The 23,410-nt window shown below is 47.5% G+C and overlaps 1 protein-coding gene across 1 annotated transcript in view; it reads right to left on the bottom strand.

Moving 5' to 3' along the window:
* Positions 1-23,410, bottom strand: part of adgrl4 (adhesion G protein-coupled receptor L4) — a 191,119-nt gene that overhangs the window by 7,463 nt on the left and 160,246 nt on the right. Inside the window, exons 13-14 of the mRNA XM_085978287.1 lie at positions 21,611-21,702; positions 2,581-2,749 (exon numbers count right to left, since the gene is read on the bottom strand). Coding sequence (XP_085834413.1) covers positions 2,581-2,749; positions 21,611-21,702 — 261 coding nt within the window. The remainder of the gene's footprint in view (positions 1-2,580; positions 2,750-21,610; positions 21,703-23,410) is intronic.

The following is a 23,410-nucleotide window of genomic DNA, read 5'->3' on the forward strand; positions in this document are numbered from 1 at the left end:
AGTAATGAATGTATTCATTCTGAAATGCCTGTCTGCTATTTTAGCAAGGGCGCGTTTGTTCATACTTTTCTTTCGCAGTTATTTAACAAAGCCATTAACTCCTTTGTGCAAGGGTGCTAACACGTTTGGTGCTGATGGCGCACATTGCCATTACAACTTGCTTTTTCCTAGTTTGGGAGCGGAATATTCCAGCAATGAACTTCACAGATAGATGAGCAGCAGAACTTCACTTGTTAATACTTCTGAGTATGCCAGAGCCCAAGCTATCTCTCAGTCCCATAATTCTTAAGGCAATAACGCTAACACTTTTATTTTCTACGAATAACAATGTAATTAGAAAGCTATTTACGTGCAATTATCTTGCTGGTCATTGGAATATAAAGTAATACGGCAGCATACAATAAAGGCGTTGCAATGGTGCTGTTCGCATTGCTAATTATATCGTTCATTAACAATATTAGAGCTATTTAAGTTTGAGGCAGGATCTGTAATACAGAGCTTTAAATACAATGGGGTAGATTTTGACTATAGACGCGAGAATAAAACGGACAATATCGGATCAGCCGCCCACTCTACATCTCTCCTGATTTTCATTGCCTTTGCGTAGGCCGACTGGTCTCCGGAATGGAAGAAGGTAGGTTTGCGGAGGTGGAGTCCAATCTCAAGAAAGGGGTGTGGGGGGAGGGTGGCACCCAGAGGAGCAGTGGCCCAGGCTTGCTTTGTGGAGCCTGGAAGAGCACGGGACTTAGAAGGTTAAATTATGAGGACAGGCTGCATAAACTTGGCTTGAATTCCCTTCGAGTATAGAAGATTATGGGGGGTGATCTGATCGAGGTCTTTAAAATGTTAAAAGGATTTGGTAATGTAGATACAGAGAAACTATTTCCTCTGGTGGGGGAATCTAGAACAAGAGGACAACATCTTAAAATTAGAGCCAGGCTGTTCAGGAGCAAAATCAGGAAGCACTTCTTCACACAAACTGCTGTAGAAATCTGGAATCCTCGCCAAAAAAAAAGGCTTCGGATTCTGGGACAATTGAAGTTTTCAAGACTGAAATTGATAGATTTTTGTTAGGTGAAGGGCATTAAGGGATTTGTAGCAAAGGAGGGTAAATGGATTTGAGGTACAGATCAGCCATGATTTACTGGAATGGTGGAGCAGGTTCGAGGTTGCTGAATGGCCTCCTCCTGTTGCTGTGTGCCTCCTGTACCCCCCCCCCCCACAATTCGGCAATACCACCCTATGGGCTCCTCTTGTTACTGGGCGGAGCATGCAATGTGCTTGCATAGGACCCCGGTTTGCATGTTTAAAGGGGCCTAGCGCCTGACTCAGGCGTCCGTTCTGGCCGCCCAGTATTAGCCCCGGGGGACGATTGCGGGGAGGGGCGGGCGCACAACAACAGCGGGAATGAGGCAGTGAGTCATTCCCCACCATTTAGGGGGCACCATCGCTCCATTAATGCCAGGTGAGAGGCCTCAAAAATCACCCGCATTGTTTGATGAGTCATGTTAACCATGGTGACGTAATAAAACTCACGACGCACTTGGTTCAAGTATAAAGCAAGGCTTTAATCAACTTGTTTCAGAACATGGAGGTCTAGTTGTACTTCACTAGTTCCTGTCTTACAAAATGTCCCTGAGCAAGCTGGGCCCACGCCCGAATATTTATACTCCTTGGACGGCGCCAGCAGCTGGCCGTCCAGCGTTATTTCATGAGTCATTTCTTCATGATGATGAGGTTTATAACACATGGTATTTTTTTTTAACTAAAGCAAAGTAAACAATAAACTTTAACTTTGTTGCAATGAGTCACAAGGTTGCGTGCAACATTGAAATTGAAGGGCAGTAAATCCTGCAGGTTGTGAACTAGGCAAATTAAACTTCCCATTTTGTACACCCCATGTGCAAAGCTCTTGACTGGGGGCATTGGCGTGTAAAATTTACCCCTTAACTTCCTCTGGTACCACACCTACGCCCGCATATAGTTCCTTTGTGCCTTCTAATAAAGTAGTCATTAACTGGCTTGGTTTGACTGGCCTCTAAGTCAGAAGCTTCCCACTCCAGAAACTTCAGCACATAACCCAGGCTGACACTCCAGTGCAGTACTGAGGGAGGTGCTGCATTGTCAGAGGTGCCGTCTTTCAGATCGGACATTAAGCCGAGGCCCCGTCTGCTCTCTCAGGTGGATGTAAAAGATCCCAAGGCACTATTTTGAAGAAGAGCAGGGGAGTTCTCCCTGGTGTCCTGGCCTACATTTATCCCTCAACCAACACCTGAAACAGATAACCTGGTTATTTATTTCATTGCTGTTTGTGGGATCTTGCTGTGTGCAAATTGGCTGCTGTGTTTCCCTACGTTACAACAGTGACCACACTTCAAAAAGTACTTAATTGGCTGTAAAATGTTTTGGGACGTCCTGCGGTCGTGAAAGGTGCTATCTTTTATCTTTCTTTTCGTTCGCATTGGCAACGGTGTTAAAATAGTATTGATCCCCACCCCCTGCCCCGGAGAAGATTCACCCCCTTCCACCTTTCTAGATGGACTTCAATAATTTCCTGTCTCGTTGCGAGGTAACACTTACCTTCTTTGACAAGATGCAGAGAAATATAAAGATGAACATCCCTTGGAATGTGTTAGAGATGGTGAAAAGGTATGCCGTCACCATGGATCCATTGATAATGTGCAAAACACCGAAGGTCCAGGTAGCTCCGAGGAGGAACAGTAATGCCAGGGCACCGCGAGCACATGACCTAGAAAACACAATGAGAGCTCATTAGCTGGAATTAATCCATTATCAGCATGGAGCTAGACAATTAAAACCAGCATCAGGCTAAAGATTCAACCGCAGCCGGCGATCAAACCCATGCTCTTCGGTTTGAGGAGACTGAAGCCTTACCGGTTACAATCTATATTAACGATTTGGAGGAGGGGACGCTTCGACAGGGACAACAAGGAGCCGGCTACCAAAGCCTTGCCACCCCTGGAAGACCAGGTGCTCACTCTGTCGACCTCCGACGTAAGGGGCGCTCTACGCAGAGTGAACACACGAAAGGCTACTGGACCGGATAGCATCCCTGGACGGGTACTCAAGGAATGTGCTGATCAGCTGGCTGATGTCTTCACCGCCATCTTCAACCTGTCATTGGCCCAGGCAGTAGTCCCTACATGCTTCAAGACCGCCACCATCATTCCTGTGCCTAACCAAGCGGCTGTGACGTGTCTGAACGACTATCGACCTGTCGCACTCACACCCATCATAATGAAGTGTTTCGAGAGACTGGTCTTAGCCCACATCAAAGCAAGTGTTCCTGCCTCCCTTGACCAACACCAGTTTGCCTATCAGGCAAACAGATCAACGGAGGATGCAATCACAACTGCTCTACACTCGGCACTGAATCACCTAGATGGTAAGGAGACCTACATCAGAATGTTGTTTATAGACTACAGCTCAGCATTCAACACTATCGTCCCCAACAAGCTGGCCACCAAACTCCAAACTCTTGGCCTGAACACTTCCCTCTGCAACTGGACCCTGGACTTCCTAACAAACAGACCCCAGTCTGTCAAATTAGGTAACCACACCTCCCCCCCCCCTGACCCTGAACACGGGGGCCCCACAAGGATGTGTGCTGAGCCCCCTCCTCTACTCCCTCTTCACCCACGACTGTGTGGCTGTTAATGGTTCCAACACCATCATCAAGTTTGCAGATGACACCACGGTAGTAGGCCAGATCACCAACAACGATGAGTCAGCCTACAGGGAGGAGGTCCAGCATCTCGTGAAGTGGTGCGCCGACAACATCCTGGCCCTTAACACCAAGAAAACAAAGGAAATAATCGTGGACTTCAGGAAGTCCAAAGGCGGAAGTCACACCCCCATCCATATCAATGGGGCGGAGGTGGAAAGGGTGGCCAGCTTTAAGTTCCTCGGAGTCCACATCACGGAAGACCTCTCCTGGTCCCTCAACACCTCCTCTCTGGTGAAGAAGGCCCAGCAGCGCCTATATTTCTTGAGGAGGCTGAAGGGATGTAATCTGTCACCCCATATCCTCTCTAACTTCTACCGCTGCACTATAGAGAGCACCCTGACAAACTGTATCACGGTATGGTACGGCAGCTGTAGCTCCCATGACCGGAAAGCCCTGCAGCGGGTAGTCAAAACTGCCCAACGCATTACCGGCACCCGGCTACCGACCATAGAACATATATATCAGAAACGCTGCCTACGGAGGGCACGGTCCATCATCAAAGACCCGACCCACCCCAGCCACAGTCTGTTCACCCTCCTACCATCTGGAAGACGCTACAGATGCATTCGCACCCGTACGACCAGATTTAGGAACAGCTTCTTTCCCAGGGCTGTCATCCTACTGAACTCCACAAATAAACACTAAAGCCTGCACATCTGCCAATGCACTTTATTAAGGTCATATTTATGCTAATATATATGTACAAATGTATGTTGAAATGTTTAAGTGTCCTAATCCAAATTGTACACTCTCGGGAGCCGCAAGCCTACATTTCGTTGTACTGCACTTGTGCACTAACAATGACAATAAAAGTTGATTTGATTTGATTTGAAGTGCAACGTATCCAAGTTTGCCGACGATACAAAGATGGGAGGGAACGCAGTGAGTGAGGAGGACATAAATAACCTGCAAAAGGACATAGACAGGCTAAGTGAGTGGGCAGAAATTTGGCAGATGGAATATAATGTTGGAAAGTGTGAGGTTATGCACTTTGGCAGAAAAAATCAAAGAGCAAGTTATTATCTAAATGGAGAGAAACTGCAAAGTGCTACAGTACAAAGGGATCTGGGGGTCCTGGTGCATGAAACACAGAAGGTTAGTATGCAGGTACAGCAGGTGATCAGGAAGGCCAATGGAATCTTGGCTTTTATTGCAAGGGGGATGGAGTATAAAAACAGGGAAGTCTTGCTTCAGTTATACAGGGTACTGGTGAGGCCACACCTGGAATACTGCATACAGTTTTGGTTTCCATATTTAAGAAAAGATATACTTGCTCTCGAGGCAGTTCAGAGAAGGTTCACTCGGTTGATTCCGGAGATGAGGGGGTTGACTTATGAAGAAAGGTTGAGTAGGTTGGGCCTCTACTCATTGGAATTCAGAAGAATGAGAGGCGATCTTATCGAAACATATAAGATTGTGAGGGGGCTTGATCGGGTGGATGCGGGGAGGATGTTTCCACTGATGGGTGAGACTAGAACTAGGGGGCATAATCTTAGAATAAGGGGCTGCCATTTCAAAACTGAGATGAGGAGAAACTTCTTCACTCAGAGGGTAGTAAATCTATGGAATTTGCTACCCCAGAGAGCTGTGGAAGCTGCGACATTAAATAAATTTAAAACGGAGACAGACAGTTTCCTAGCTGATAAGGGAATTAAGGGTTACGGGGAGCGGGCAGAGAAGTGGACGTGAGTCTAGGTTCGGATCAGCCATGATCCTATTGAATGGCGGAGCAGGCCCGAGGGGCCGTATGGCCTACTCCTGCTCCTACTTCTTATGTTCTTATGTTCTTATGTTTGCCCTCTCAGGGGAATGTATAAGATCCCATGCCACTTTTTTGAAGGAGAAAAGACAGAGTGCTCCCCGGTGTTCTGGCCAACATTCATCCCTCAACCAACATCACTAAAACAGATGTCATTATCACATTGCTGTTTGATGGACCTCACTGTGTGCAAACTGGCTGCCGTGTTTCCCACATTACAACTGGGACTGCACCTCAAGTATTTCATTGGCTGCAAAGCACTTTGGAATAAACCAAGCCTTGGGATCGCCTGCTAGGCCCAACCAAGATGGTAATTGACTTACCCGAATGCGGAGCCAGGAGGAGCTTGAATGCTCCTCCAATTTCACCTTAAACCACCTAATCCACTGCGCTACTGAGACACCCTGTCCATTCTAAAATGGAGACACCCTGTCCATTACACTTTGGGTCACGCTATGTACTGCGCTACTAAGACACCCTGTCCATTACACCTTGGGGCACGCTATGTACTGTGCTACTGAGACACCCTGTCCATTACACCTTGGTCACGCTATGTACTGTGCTACAGAGACACCCTGTCCATTACACCTTGGATCATGCTATGTACTGTGCTACTGAGACACCCTGTCCATTACACCTTGGATCATGCTATGTACTGTGCTACTGAGACATCCTGTCCATTAAACTTTGGGTCACGCTATGTACTGTGCTACAGAGACACCCTGTCCATTACACCTTGGGTTACGCTATGTACTGTGCTACTGAGACACCCTGTCCATTACACCTTGGGTCACGCTATGTACTGTGCAACTGAGACACCCTGTCCATTACACCTTGGGTTACGCTATGTACTGTGCTACTGAGACACCCTGTCCATTACACCTTGGGTCACGCTATGTACTGTGCAACTGAGACACCCTGTCCATTACACGTTGCGTCACGCTATGTACTGCGCTACTGAGACACCCTGTCCATTACACCTTGGTCACGCTATGTACTGTGCTACAGAGACACCCTGTCCATTACACCTTGGGTCACGCTATGTACTGTGCTACAGAGACACCCTGTCCATTACACCTTGGGTCACGCTATGTACTGCGCTACTGAGACACCCTGTCCATTACACCTTGGGTCACGCTATGTACTGTGCTACAGAGACACCCTGTCCATTACACCTTGGGTCACGCTATGTACTGTGCTACAGAGACACCCTGTCCATTACACCTTGGGTCACGCTATGTACTGCGCTACTGAGACACCCTGTCCATTACACCTTGGTCACGCTATGTACTGTGCTACAGAGACACCCTGTGCATTAGACCTTGGGTCACGCTATGTACTGTGCTACTGAGACACCCTGTCCATTACACCTTGGGTCACGCTATGTACTGTGCTACAGAGACACCCTGTCCATTACACCTTGGTCACGCTATGTACTGTGCTACAGAGACACCCTGTCCATTACACCTTGGGTCACGCTATGTACTGTGCTACAGAGACACCCTGTCCATTACGCCTTGGGTCACGCTATGTACTGCGCTACTGAGACACCCTGTCCATTACACCTTGGGTCACGCTATGTACTATGCTACTGAGACACCCTGTCCATTACACCTTGGGTCACGCTATGTACTGTGCTACAGAGACACCCTCTTCATTACACCTTGGTCACGCTATGCACTGCGCTACTGAGACACCCTGTCCATTACACCTTGGATCACGCTATGTACTGTGCTACTGAGACACCCTGTCCAAAACACCTTGGATCATGCTATGTACTGTGCTACTGAGACACCCTGTCCATTACACCTTGGGTCATGCTATGTACTGCGCTACTGAGTCACCCTGTCCATTACACCTTGGGTCACGCTATGTACTGTGCTACAGAGACACCCTGTCCATTACACCTTGGGTCACGCTATGTGCTGTGCTACAGAGACATCCTGTCCATTACACCTTGGGTCACACTATGTACTGTGCTACTGAGACACCCTGTCCATTACACCTTGGGTCACGCTATGTACTGTGCTACTGAGACACCCTGTCCATTACACCTTGGGTCACACTATGTACTGTGCTACAGAGACACCCTGTCCATTACACCTTGGGTCACGCTATGTGCTGTGCTACTGAGACACCCTGTCCATTACACCTTGGGTCACACTATGTACTGTGCTACAGAGACACCCTGTCCATTACACCTTGGGTCACGCTATGTGCTGTGCTACTGAGACACCCTGTCCATTACACCTTGGGTCACGCTATGTACTGTGCTACTGAGACACCCTGTCCATTACACCTTGGGTCACACTATGTACTGTGCTACTGAGACACCCTGTCCATTACACCTTGGGTCACGCTATGTGCTGTGCTACAGAGACACCCTGTCCATTACACCTTGGTCACGCTATGTACTGTGCTACTGAGACACCCTGTCCATTACACCTTGGGTCACGCTATGTACTGCGCTACTGAGACACCCTGTCCATTACACCTTGGGTCACACTATGTACTGTGCTACTGAGACACCCTGTCCATTACACCTTGGGTCACGCTATGTACTGTGTTACTGAGACATCCTGTCCATTACACCTTGGGTCACACTATGTACTGTGCTACTGAGACACCCTGTCCATTACACCTTGGGTCACGCTATGTACTGTGCTACTGAGACACCCTGTCCATTACACCTTGGGTCACGCTATGTATTGTGCTACTGAGACACCCTGTCCATTACACCTTGGGTCACGCTATGTATTGTGCTACTGAGACACCCTGTCCATTACACCTTGGGTCACGCTATGTATTGTGCTACTGAGACACCCTGTCCATTGCACCTTGGGTCATGCTATGTACTGTGCTACTGAGACACCCTGTCCATTACACCTTGGATCATGCTATGTACTGTGCTACTGAGACATCCTGTCCATTACACCTTGGGTCACGCTATGTACTGTGCTACTGAGACACCCTGTCCATTACACCTTGGGTCACACTATGTACTGTGCTACTGAGACATCCTGTCCATTACACCTTGGGTCACGCTATGTACTGCGCTACTGAGACACCCTGTCCATTACACCTTGGGTCACGCTATGTACTGCGCTACTGAGACACCCTGTCCATTACACCTTGGTCACGCTATGCACTGCGCTACTGAGTCACCCTGTCCATTACACCTTGGGTCACGCTATGTACTGTGCTACTGAGACACTCTGTCCATTACACCTTGGGTCACGCTATGTACTGTGCTACTGAGACACTCTGTCCATTACACCTTGGGTCATGCTATGTACTGTGCTACTGAGAAACCCTCTCCATTACACCTTGTATCACGCTATGTACTGTGCTACAGAGACACCCTGTCCATTACACCTTGGTCACGCTATGTACTGTGCTACTGAGACACCCTGTCCATTACACCTTGGGTCACGCTATGTACTGCGCTACTGAGACACCCTGTCCATTACACCTTGGGTCACACTATGTACTGTGCTACTGAGACACCCTGCCCATTACACCTTGGGGCACGCTATGTACTGCACTACTGAGACACCCTGTCCATTACACCTTGGGTCACGCTATGTACTGTGCTACTGAGACACCCTGTCCATTACACCTTGGGTCACGCTATGTACTGTGCTACAGAGACACCCTGTCCATTACACCTTGGGTCACGCTATGTACTGTGCTACTGAGACACCCTGTCCATTACACCTTGGGTCACACTATGTACTGTGCTACAGAGACACCCTGTCCATTACACCTTGGGTCACACTATGTACTGTGCTACTGAGACACCCTGTCCATTACACCTTGGGTCACACTATGTACTGTGCTACTGAGACACCCTGTCCATTACACTTTGGGTCATGCTATGCACTGTGCTACAGAGACACCCTGTCCATTACACCTTGGGTCACGCTATGTACTGTGCTACAGAGACACCCTGTCCATTACACCTTGGGTCACGCTATGTACTGCGCTACTGAGACACCCTGTCCATTACACCTTGGGCCATGCTATGTACTGTGCTACAGAGACACCCTGTCCATTACACCTTGGGTCACGCTATGTACTGTGCTACAGAGACACCCTGTCCATTACACCTTGGGTCACGCTATGTACTGTGCTACAGAGACACCCTGTCCATTACAACCATTGTCCGGGCTCATGCCTGAAGAATGTTCACTTGTACAGAGTGTCAGAGGTCTGTCAGTACCTGTGAAATTGAACCTTAGTGAGCGTCGACGAGAGGAGGAAAATGGAGGAAGAAAATAACTTATTCAGCACAGTAGATTCAAACAATAGTAAGTTGAGGCCCTTAAACAGGAAAAGTAGTGGGACTGAGTTCAATCCCTTCTCCAGCAGTCTGCACACTGAGGAGATGGTTTTAGCTGAATTATACTGTTGTCACTTTTAGAACAGGGGCTATTCATCACAGGGGATTAATAAGCTTTCACTGTTCGCAGGTTTGCAGAGCTACGTCCTCACTTGTTACTTTTGGTGGCCAGCTGATCGCTAGGTGTATCTTATTTAGCGCGAAGGGGTAATTGGGAGCAGCGGCTTGGCTTGCAGCTGTTGCTGGGACTGCATTTTCAGACATAACCCCTTTCTATTCTTGGACATCTGGGGACCTGTCATTACTTTTTCAGTGAGAATTAGAAAGTGCTTGAATAGTACAGCAAGAATTTACAAATCATCACAACACAGCTTTGGATGAAGCAGCTCCTTCAGCCAGTTGGATCTCATCCTCCCAGAATACCAATCCTACCCTCTTCCCCTCAAAGCCACTGGCTGTTTCTTCAAGAGGTTCAATGTCTTGGTTCCGACTGACTTCACCGGGAGAGAGACCTAAAACCTTTCAATACTGCAAGCTGCCCGGATCCCAGTGACCGGTCCATTCTACTATTGAGTCTCTCTATCATTGAACCACACAGCTGTCCTGTCCATTCTACTATCGGGTCTCTCTGTCATTGAACTACACAGCTGTCCTGTCCATTCTACTATCGAGTCTCTCTATCATTGAACCACACAGCTGTCCTGTCCATTCTACTATCGGGTCTCTCTATCATTGAACCACACAGCTGTCCTGTCCATTCTACTATCGAGTCTCTCTATCAGTGAACCACACAGCTGTCCTGTCCATTCTACTATCGAGTCTCTCTATCATTGAACCACACATCTCTCCTGTCCATTCTACTATCGAGTCTCTCTTTCATTGAACCACACATCTGTCCTGTCCATTCTACTATCGAGTCTCTCTATCTGTGAACCACACAGCTGTCCTGTCCATTCTACTATCGGGTCTCTCTATCATTGAACCACACATCTGTCCTGTCCATTCTACTATCGAGTCTCTCTATCATTGAAACACACAGCTGTCCTGTCCATTCTACTATCGGGTCTCTCTATCAGTGAACCACACAGCTGTCCTGTCCATTCTACTATCGAGTCTCTCTATCATTGAACCACACAGCTGTCCTGTCCATTCTACTATCGAGTCTCTCTATCATTGAACCACACAGCTGTCCTGTCCATTCTACTATCGGGTCTCTCTATCATTGAACCACACAGCTGTCCTGTCCATTCTACTATCGAGTCTCTCTATCAGTGAACCACACAGCTGTCCTGTCCATTCTACTATCGGGTCTCTCTATCATTGAACCACACATCTGTCCTGTCCATTCTACTATCGAGTCTCTCTATCATTGAACCACACAGCTGTCCTGTCCATTCTACTATCGAGTCTCTCTATCATTGAACCACACAGCTGTCCTGTCCATTCTACTATCGATTCTCTCTATCATTGAACCACACAGCTGTCCTGTCCATTCTACTATCGAGTCTCTCTATCATTGAACCACACAGCTGTCCTGTCCATTCTACTATCGAGTCTCTCTATCATTGAACCACACATCTGTCCTGTCCATTCTACTATCGAGTCTCTCTATCATTGAACCACACATCTGTCCTGTCCATTCTACTATCGAGTCTCTCTATCATTGAACCACACAGCTGTCCTGTCCATTCTACTATCGAGACTCTCTATCATTGAACCACACAGCTGTCCTGTCCATTCTACTATCGAGTCTCTCTATCATTGAACCACACATCTCTCCTGTCCATTCTACTATCGAGTCTCTCTTTCATTGAACCACACATCTGTCCTGTCCATTCTACTATCGAGTCTCTCTATCTGTGAACCACACAGCTGTCCTGTCCATTCTACTATCGGGTCTCTCTATCATTGAACCACACATCTGTCCTGTCCATTCTACTATCGAGTCTCTCTATCATTGAAACACACAGCTGTCCTGTCCATTCTACTATCGGGTCTCTCTATCAGTGAACCACACAGCTGTCCTGTCCATTCTACTATCGAGTCTCTCTATCATTGAACCACACAGCTGTCCTGTCCATTCTACTATCGAGTCTCTCTATCATTGAACCACACAGCTGTCCTGTCCATTCTACTATCGGGTCTCTCTATCATTGAACCACACAGCTGTCCTGTCCATTCTACTATCGAGTCTCTCTATCAGTGAACCACACAGCTGTCCTGTCCATTCTACTATCGGGTCTCTCTATCATTGAACCACACATCTGTCCTGTCCATTCTACTATCGAGTCTCTCTATCATTGAACCACACAGCTGTCCTGTCCATTCTACTATCGAGTCTCTCTATCATTGAACCACACAGCTGTCCTGTCCATTCTACTATCGATTCTCTCTATCATTGAACCACACAGCTGTCCTGTCCATTCTACTATCGAGTCTCTCGATCATTGAACCACACAGCTGTCCTGTCCATTCTACTATCGAGTCTCTCTATCATTGAACCACACATCTGTCCTGTCCATTCTACTATCGAGTCTCTCTATCATTGAACCACACATCTGTCCTGTCCATTCTACTATCGAGTCTCTCTATCATTGAACCACACATCTGTCCTGTCCATTCTACTATCGAGTCTCTCTATCATTGAACCACACATCTGTCCTGTCCATTCTACTATCGAGTCTCTCTATCATTGAACCACACAGCTGTCCTGTCCATTCTACTATCGAGACTCTCTATCATTGAACCACACAGCTGTCCTGTCCATTCTACTATCGAGTCTCTCTATCATTGAACCACACAGCTGTCCTGTCCATTCTACTATCGAGACTCTCTATCATTGAACCACACATCTGTCCTGTCCATTCTACTATCGAGTCTCTCTATCATTGAACCACACAGCTGTCCTGTCCATTCTACTATCGGGTCTCTCTATCATTGAACCACACAGCTGTCCTGTCCATTCTACTATCGAGTCTCTCTATCAGTGAACCATACAGCTGTCCTGTCCATTCTACTATCGAGTCTCTCTATCATTGAACCACACAGCTGTCCTGTCCATTCTACTATCGAGTCTCTCTATCATTGAACCACACAGCTGTCCTGTCCATTCTACTATCGGGTCTCTCTATCATTGAACCACACAGCTGTCCTGTCCATTCTACTATCGAGTCTCTCTATCATTGAACCACACAGCTGTCCTGTCCATTCTACTATCGGGTCTCTCTATCATTGAACCACACATCTGTTCTGTCCATTCTACTATCGGGTCTCTCTATCAGTGAACCACACAGCTGTCCTGTCCATTCTACTATCGAGTCTCTCTATCATTGAACCACACAGCTGTCCTGTCCATTCTACTATCGGGTCTCTCTATCAGTGAACCACACAGCTGTCCTGTCCATTCTACTATCGAGTCTCTCTATCATTGAACCACACAGCTGTCCTGTCCATTCTACTATCGGGTCTCTCTATCATTGAACCACACAGCTGTCCTGTCCATTCTACTATCGGGTCTCTCTATCATTGAACCACACAGCTGTCCTGTCCATTCTACTACCGAGTCTCTCGATCATTGAACCACACAGCTGTCCTGTCCATTCTACTATCGGGTCTCTCTATCATTGAACCACACAGCTGTCCTGTCCATTCTACTATCGAGTCTCTCTATCATTGAACCACACAGCTGTCCTGTCCATTCTACTATCGAGTCTCTCTATCAGTGAACCACACAGCTGTCCTGTCCATTCTACTATCGAGTCTCTCTATCATTGAACCACACAGCTGTCCTGTCCATTCTACTATCGGGTCTCTCTATCATTGAACCACACATCTGTCCTGTCCATTCTACGATCGGGTCTCTCTATCAGTGAACCACACAGCTGTCCTGTCCATTCTACTATCGAGTCTCTCTATCATTGAACCACACAACTGTCCTGTCCATTCTACTATCGGGTCTCTCTATCAGTGAACCACACATCTGTCCTGTCCATTCTACTATCGGGTCTCTCTATCATTGAACCACACGGCTGTCCTGTCCATTCCACTATCGGGTCTCTCTATCATTGAACCACACAGCTGTCCTGTCCATTCTACTATCGATTCTCTCTATCATTGAACCACACAGCTGTCCTGTCCATTCTACTATCGGGTCTCTCTATCATTGAACCACACATCTGTCCTGTCCATTCTACTATCGAGTCTCTCTATCATTGAACCACACAGCTGTCCTGTCCATTCTACTATCGAGTCTCTCTATCATTGAACCACACAGCTGTCCTGTCCATTCTACTATCGATTCTCTCTATCATTGAACCACACAGCTGTCCTGTCCATTCTACTATCGAGTCTCTCTATCATTGAACCACACAGCTGTCCTGTCCATTCTACTATCGAGTCTCTCTATCATTGAACCACACATCTGTCCTGTCCCTTCTACTATCGAGTCTCTCTATCATTGAACCACACATCTGTCCTGTCCATTCTACTATCGAGTCTCTCTATCATTGAACCACACAGCTGTCCTGTCCATTCTACTATCGAGACTCTCTATCATTGAACCACACAGCTGTCCTGTCCATTCTACTATCGGGTCTCTCTATCATTGAACCACACAGCTGTACTGACCATTCTACTATCGAGTCTCTCTTTCATTGAACCACACATCTGTACTGTCCATTCTACTATCGAGTCTCTCTATCATTGAACCACACAGCTGTCCTGTCCATTCTACTATCGGGTCTCTCTATCAGTGAACCACACAGCTGTCCTGTCCATTCTACTATCGGGTCTCTCTATCAATGAACCACACAGCTGTCCTGTCCATTCTACTATCGAGTCTCTCTATCAGTGAACCACACAGCTGTCCTGTCCATTCTACTATCGGGTCTATCTATCATTGAACCACACAGCTGTCCTGTCCATTCTAATATCGAGTCTCTCTATCATTGAACCACACATCTGTCCTGTCCATTCTACTATCGAGTCTCTCTATCAGTGAACCACACAGCTGTCCTGTCCATTCTACTATCGAGTCTCTCTATCATTGAACCACACAGCTGTTCTGTCCATTCTACTATCGGGTCTCTCTATCATTGAACCACACAGCTGTCCTGTCCATTCTACTATATCGAGTCTCTCTATCATTGAACCACACATCTGTCCTGTCCATTCTACTATCGAGTCTCTCTATCATTGAACCACACAGCTGTCCTGTCCATTCTACTATCGAGTCTCTCTATCATTGAACCACACAGCTGTCCTGTCCATTCTACTATCGAGTCTCTCTATCATTGAACCACACATCTGTCCTGTCCATTCTACTATCGAGTCTCTCTATCATTGAACCACACATCTGTCCTGTCCATTCTACTATCGAGTCTCTCTATCATTGAACCACACAGCTGTCCTGTCCATTCTACTATCGAGTCTCTCTATCATTGAACCACACAGCTGTCCTGTCCATTCTACTATCGAGTCTCTCTATCATTGAACCACACAGCTGTCCTGTCCATTCTACTATCGAGTCTCTCTATCATTGAACCATACAGCTGTCCTGTCCATTCTACTATCGAGTCTCTCTATCATTGAACCACACAGCTGTCCTGTCCATTCTACTATCGGGTCTCTCTATCATTGAACCACACAGCTGTCCTGTCCATTCTACTATCGAGTCTCTCTATCATTGAACCACACAGCTGTCCTGTCCATTCTACTATCGAGTCTCTCTATCATTGAACCTACACAGCTGTCCTGTCCATTCTACTATCGGGTCTCTCTATCATTGAACCACACAGCTGTCCTGTCCATTCTACTATCGAGTCTCTCTATCATTGAACCACACAGCTGTCCTGTCCATTCTACTATCGAGCCTCTCTATCATTGAACCACACAGCTGTCCTGTCCATTCTACTATCGGGTCTCTCTATCATTGAACCACACAGCTGTCCTGTCCATTCTACTATCGAGTCTCTCTATATTGAACCACACAGCTGTCCTGTCCATTCTACTATCGAGTCTCTCTATCATTGAACCACACAGCTGTCCTGTTCATTCTACTATCGAGTCTCTCTATCATTGAACCACACAGCTGTCCTGTCCATTCTACTATCGGGTCTCTCTATCATTGAACCACACAGCTGTCCTGTCCATTCTACTATCGAGTCTCTCTATCATTGAACCACACAGCTGTCCTGTCCATTGTGCTACAGAGCCACCCATTCTACTGAGGATCATCCTATCCATTGCACTATGAAGCTGCGCTGTTCGTTACAAATTGAACCACTTTGTCCTTTGTGCTATGGAGCAATCCTCTTCATTGCACCATGGAACCTCCCTGTGCATTGTGCTGCAGAGGAACCAATCCACTGGATTACTGACGCACCCTGTCCATTACACATTGAGGCCCCCCTATTCATTACATCTTGAACCACCCTATTCCCTCTACTACTGAGTCAGCCTATCTATTACAGCATGAATCTCCCTACCCAATTACACCTCAGGTCACCATTAGTGCTTAGGTCACGCTATCTATTGCTCCACTGGGTAACCCGTTACATTACACCTTGAACGAACCTATTATTGCATTATGGAGCTGCTTTATCCATTGTGTTACTGAGCCATCCTGTCCATTACCGGGAAATTAGTGGTGGGGAACATGGAGATGGTAAAAACGCTGAACAAATATTTTGTATCTGTCTTTACAGTAGAGGACACTAAAAATATCCCAACACTGGACAAACAGGGGGCTATGGGGTGGAGGAGCTAAATACAATTAAAATCACTAAGGAGATGGTACTCGGTAAGATAATGGGACTTAAGGCGGATAAATCCCCTGGACCTGATGGCTTACATCCTAGGGTCTTGAGAGAAGTAGCGGTAGGGATTACAGATGCATTGGTGGTAATTTTCTGAAACTCCCTGGATTCAGGAAAGGTCCCAGCAGATTGGAAAACTGCTAATGTAACGCCCTTATTTAAAAAGGGAGGTAGAAAAAAGGCTGGAAACTATAGACCAGTTAGCCTAACATCTGTGGTTGGTAAAATGTTGGAGTCCATTATTAAGGAAGCAGTAACAGGACATTTGGATAAGCATAATTTAATCGGACAGAGTCAGCATGGTTTTATGAAGGGGAAGTCATGTTTGACAAATTTGCTCGAATTCTTTGAGGACGTAACAAACAGGGTGGATAAAGGGGAACCAGTGGATGTGGTGCATTTGGACTTCCAAAAGGCATTTGACAAGGTGCCACACAAAAAATTACTGCACAAGATAAAAAATCATGGGATTGGGGGTAATATACTGGTATGGGTGGAAGATTGGCTATCTAACAGAAAACAGAGAGTTGGGATTAATGGTTCATTCTCAGGTTGGCAATCAGTAACCAGTGGTGTTCCGCAGGGGTCAGTGCTGAGACCCCAACTCTTTACAATCTATATAAACGATTTGGAGGAGGGGACCAAGTGCAACATATCCAAGTTTGCCGACGATACAAAGATGGGAGGGAAAGCAGTGAGTGAGGAGGGCATAAAAAACCTGCAAAAGGACATAAACAGGCTAAGTGAGTGGGCAGAAATTTGGCAGATGGAATATAATGTTGGAAAGTGTGAGGTTATGCACTTTGGCAGAAAAAATCAAAGAGCAAGTTATTATCTAAATGGAGAGAAACTGCAAAGTGCTACAGTACAAAGGGATCTGGGGGTCCTGGTGCATGAAACACAGAAGGTTAGTATGCAGGTAGAGCAGGTGGTCAGGAAGGCCAATGGAATCTTGGCTTTTATTGCAAGGGGGATGGAGTATAAAAGCAGGGAAGTCTTGCTTCAGTTATACAGGGTACTGGTGAGGCCTCACCTAGAATACTGCGTACAGTTTTGGTTTCCATATTTAAGAAAAGATATACTTGCTCTCAAGGCAGTTCAGAGAAGGTTCACTCGGTTGATTCTGGAGATGAGGGGGTTGACTTATGAGGAAAGGTTAAGTAGGTTGGGACTCTACTCATTGGAATTCAGAAGAATGAGAGGCGATCTTATCGAAACATATAAGATTGTGAGGGGGCTTGATCGGGTGGATGCGGGGAGGATGTTTCCACTGATGGGTGAGACTAGAACTAGGGGGCATAATCTTAGAATAAGGGGCTGCCGTTTCAAAACTGAGATGAGGAGAAACTTCTTCACTCAGAGGGTAATAAATCTATGGAATTTGCTACCTCAGAGAGCTGTGGAAGCTGCGACATTAAATAAATTTAAAACGGAGATAGACAGTTTCCTAGCTGATAAGGGAATTAGGGGTTACGGGGAGCGGGCAGGGAAGTGGACGTGAGTCTAGGTTCGGATCAGCCATGATCCTATTGAATGGCGGAGCAGGCCCGAGGGGCCGTGTGGCCTACTCCTGCTCCTACTTCTTATGTTCTTATACACATTGAGCCATTCCATCCATCAGACACTGGAACCAAGCTATCCATTGCCCCTTGGTCACCATATCCATTGCACCATGGGAGTTGCCCATCCATTGCACCATGGGAGTCCCCTATCTATTGCACCATGGGAGTCCCCTATCCATTGCACCACGGGAGTCCCCTATCCATTGCACCATTGGACTTCACTATCCATTGTACCATGGGAATCCCCTATCCATTGCACCATGGGAGTCGTCTATCCATTGTACCATGCGAGTCCCCTATCCATTGCACCATGGGAATTCCCTATCCATTGCACCATGGGAGCCCCCTATCCATTACACCAGGGGATTCCCCTATCCATTGTACCATGGGAGTCCCCTATCAATTGCACCATGGGACTCCCCTATCCATTGCACAATGGGGCTCCCCTATCCATTGCACAATGGGGTTATCCTATCCATTGCACCATGGGAGTCTGCTATCCCTTGCACCATGGGTTCCCCTATCCATTGAACCATGGGATTATCCTATCCATTGCACCATGGGAGTCTGCTACCCCTTGCTTCATGGGATTCCCCTATCCATTGCACGATGGGACTCCCCTATCCATTGCACCAGGGAACACCCCTATCCATTGCACCATGGGATTATCCTATCCATTGCACCATGGGTGTCTGCTATCCATTGCACCATGGGATTATCCAATCCATTGCTCCATGGGATTATCCTATCCATTGCCCCAAGGGAGTCCCCTATCCATTGCACCATGGGAGTCCACTATCCATTGCACCATGGGAGTCTGCTATCCATTGCACCATGGGATTATCCAATCCATTGCTCCATGGGAGTTTGCTATCCATTGCACCATGGGATTATCCAATCCATTGCACCAAGGGAGTCCCCTATCCATTGCACCATGGGAGTCCACTATCCATTGCACCAAGGGAGTCCCCTATCCATTGCACCATGGGACACCCCTATCCATTGCACCATGGGAGTCCACTATCTATTGCACCATGGAAGTCCCCTATCCATTGCACCATGGGATTATCCTATCCATTGCACCATGGGAGACCCATGTCCATTGCACCATGGGAGTATCCTATCGATTGCACCATGGGAGTCACCTATCCATTGTACCATGGGACTCCCCTACCATTGCACCATGGGAGTCACCTATCCATTGCACCATGGGACTCCCCTACCATTGCACCATGGGAGTCACCTATCCATTGTACCATGGGACTCCCCTACCATTGTACCATGGGACTCCCCTACCATTGCACCATGGGAGTCACCTATCCATTGTACCATGGGACTCCCCTACCATTGCACCATGGGACTCCAATATCCATTGTACTATGGGATTCCCCTATCCATTGCACCATGGGAGTCCCCTATCCATTGCACCATGGGAGTCACCTATCCATTGTACCATGGGAGTCACCTATCCATTGTACCATGGGACTCCCCTATCCATTGCACCATGGGAGTCCCCTATCCATTGTACCATGGGAGTCACCTATCGATTACACCATGGGAGTCCCCTATCCATAGTACCATGGGAGTCACCTATCCATTGCACCATGGGAGTCCCCTATCCATAGTACCATGGGAGTCACCTATCCATTGCACAATGGGAGTCCCCTATCCGTTGCACAATGGGAGTCACCTATCCATTGTACCATGGGACTCCCCTACCATTGCACCATGGGACTCCAATATCCATTGTACTATGGGATTCCCCTATCCATTGCACCATGGGAGTCCCCTATCCATTGCACCATGGGAGTCACCTATCCATTGTACCATGGGAGTCACCTATCCATTGTACCATGGGACTCCCCTATCCATTGCACCATGGGAGTCCCCTATCCATTGTACCATGGGAGTCACCTATCGATTACACCATGGGAGTCACCTATCCATTGTACCATGGGAGTCACCTATCCATTGCACCATGGGAGTCACCTATCCATTGTACCATGGGAGTCACCTATCCATTGTACCATGGGAGTCACCTATCCATTGTACCATGGGACTCCCCTATCCATTGCACCATGGGAGTCCCCTATCCATTGTACCATGGGAGTCACCTATCGATTACACCATGGGAGTCACCTATCCATTGTACCATGGGAGTCACCTATCCATTGCACCATGGGAGTCACCTATCCATTGTACCATGGGAGTCCCCTATCCATTGTACCATGGGAGTCACCTATCGATTACACCATGGGAGTCCCCTATCCATAGTACCATGGGAGTCACCTATCCATTGCACCATGGGAGTCCCCTATCCATAGTACCATGGGAGTCACCTATCCATTGCACAATGGGAGTCCCCTATCCATTGCACAATGGGAGTCACCTATTCATTGCACAATGGGAGTCCCCTATCCATTGCACTGTGGAAATGCTCTATCCATTGTACCATGGGACTCCCAAGTCCATTGCACCATGGGAGTCCCTTATCCATTGCACCATGGGAGTCCCCTATATATTGCAACATGGGAGACCCCTATCTATTGCACCATGGGTGTCCCTTATCTATTGCACCATGGGGCTCCCCTATCCTTGGCACCATGGGAGTCCCCTATCCATTGCACCATGGGACTCTCCTATCCATTGCACCATGGGACTCCCCTATCCATTGCACCATGGGAGTCCTCTATCCATTGCACCATGGGAGTCCCCTATCCATTACACCATGGGATTATCCTATTCATTGCACGATGGGACTCCCCTACCAATTGCACCATGGGACCCCCCTATCCTTTGTACCATGGGAGTCCCCTATCCACTTCATTATGGCAGTCCCCTATCCAATGCACCATGGGAGGCCACTAACCATTGGACCATGGGAGTCCACTATCCATTTTACGATGGGAGTCCCCTATCCTTTGCACCATGGGAGTTGACTAACCATTGGACCATGGGAGCCCCCTTCTATGCACCATGGGAGTCCCCTCTCCATTGCACCATGGGAGTCCACTAACCATTGGACCATGGGACTCCCCTATCAATTGCACCATGGAAGTCCACTATCCATGGCACCATAGGACTATCCATTGAACCATGGGATTGCCCTATCCATTGCAATATGTGGCCACCCTATCCATTGTGCCATAGGGCCTGTTCAAATATTTACCTTAATAATATACTGCCCATACTGCTAACATAAGTATATCCAGATCCCTTAAGAAGATTCAATATTTCATAATAGCAATAAAAGAAATGGCGGTGGCATGACAGGGAAGAAGTTTGCTAACAATAAGATAACCCCTAAAACTTGAATATGTGCAAAATTTCAGCATAACATTTAGATCTGAGCCTCAATTGAAGGATTGCTGGTTTCAAACCTACCTTATATTTTCATAGCAGCTCACTTCTGGTTTCAACATGGAAGTGTGCCGGAATACTTTGTAAATAATGACTCCAAATGCCAGCAGATTAACCTGTAAAGTAAGCATGGGCATGGTAAGACAAACCAGAGAGAGAGTCAGCCAAAGAGACACTGAGAGGCAGCGAGTGAGAGATAGGGAGCGAGATAAACAGGGAGTGAGACAGAGAGAAACAGAGAGAAACGAGGGGAAGAGACAGAGATAGGGAGCAAGTTGACAGAGGGATAGAAAGGGAGAGATAGAGGCAGACAGAGAGACACTGAGAGACAGAGAGTAAGAGACAGGGAGCAAGATTGACAGAGTGATTGAGAGAGAGACAGGGAGCAAGATAGGCAGCAAGATAGAGATAGAGAGAGAGATACAGTGAGAGAGACTAGGTGACAGAGGTCTAGACAGGGAGCAAGGTAGACAAAGGGAGAGAGATGGAGAGACGGCGTGAGATAGGATAAGAAAGACAGAGATACAGTGAGAGACGGAGCAAAATAACGAGACAATATGAGGCAGAGACAGAGAGAAAGACAAAGATAGGTGGGGATAGAGAGAGAGAGTGAGGGAGCGAGATACAAAGGGTGAGAGAGGGACAGATACACAGAGAGAGATGGGAGAGAGCCAGAGATAGTGAGACATGAAGAGGGAGATTTTAAAAGTTAGAAAAATGTCACTGGAGGAAGCGTCAATAAGGAAGACCCATTTCTTTGGTCACTATTCTGGACTTGCTCTCCTGGTACGGAGCTTCCTGCGATGGGAGCACACACCGAGGTTTTGGCTGCAGTCAGTGTTCCCAACACGACTTTCCCGATTTGTGCTGCCAGCATGTAAATCTCTGGATCGGGAGTGCTAATCCAGTGTATAAATGGCATCCTTAACCGGGGGCGGGGGGCGGAATTAGTGATCGCCAGCAAAGCAGTCGGTGTCACCGCCAACTGCCGTTAACAGCCGCACGAAATGGCCGCAGCACTAGCCGACCTAAATTGGTGTGGGGGGCATGGAGGTAGGTGGTGCAGCGCTAGCCTTAGGCGCAACGCGGTCCTGGTGACGTTGCACGAGGGATCCAGGACCAATTTGTAGTCCTGGTGCGGCGTTGCTGCTTCCCCGAGCATCTGTGTGCGAGGCTGTGAAGCTCGCAATGCTTTGTGGGCAGTGAGGAGCTCTGAAATTTAAAGGGCCATGCACATTGAAGCAAGACAAAATAAAACGCAATGATTCAATACATTTTTCAGCCCTTTCTGTCTTTTTTTTTTACAAATATTCAAGAAGTTCCAAATGTGATTATTCAGCTGTTAAAGCTGAATTACCGTCCTAAACTGAACAAATGGGAAAACTGCCTCAAAACTAACACAAATGGCTCAGCAAGCCAGGGAAGGGGCACCGAGGGTCTCGCACGCAGCACTCCAGCTTTGTGCAGGGGGTCAACACTGCAAGAGAGGTCCTCTACCCACAGGGGCCAGGAGGCCCTCCAGAAAGAATGATGTGGGAGTATATTATCAAGACCATCAGTTTCGCCCCCACCACCTGGCTCCAGAAATAAGGTTCATGACCTCAGACGACTGGTCAAGGTCAGTGAATGAATCTTCAAAAGCCGTCTCCTACCAACTGCACCACGAGCCTCACACACTGCTCAATGCAGGACCCCCAATAACTCACCTACCAACAATCTGCACCGATAACGAAGCACATCTCCCATTCCTAGCATCACCTCACCCACTTGGAGGAGACGGTACAAGCCATTCCTGGCAGGGGCATGACTGAGCCCTTGGCCAGT

The sequence above is a fragment of the Somniosus microcephalus genome, chromosome 3 (genome assembly GCF_052327205.1).
Source record: "Somniosus microcephalus isolate GS21.2 chromosome 3, FLI_Smic_1.0, whole genome shotgun sequence".
Lineage (NCBI taxonomy): Eukaryota > Metazoa > Chordata > Chondrichthyes > Squaliformes > Somniosidae > Somniosus > Somniosus microcephalus.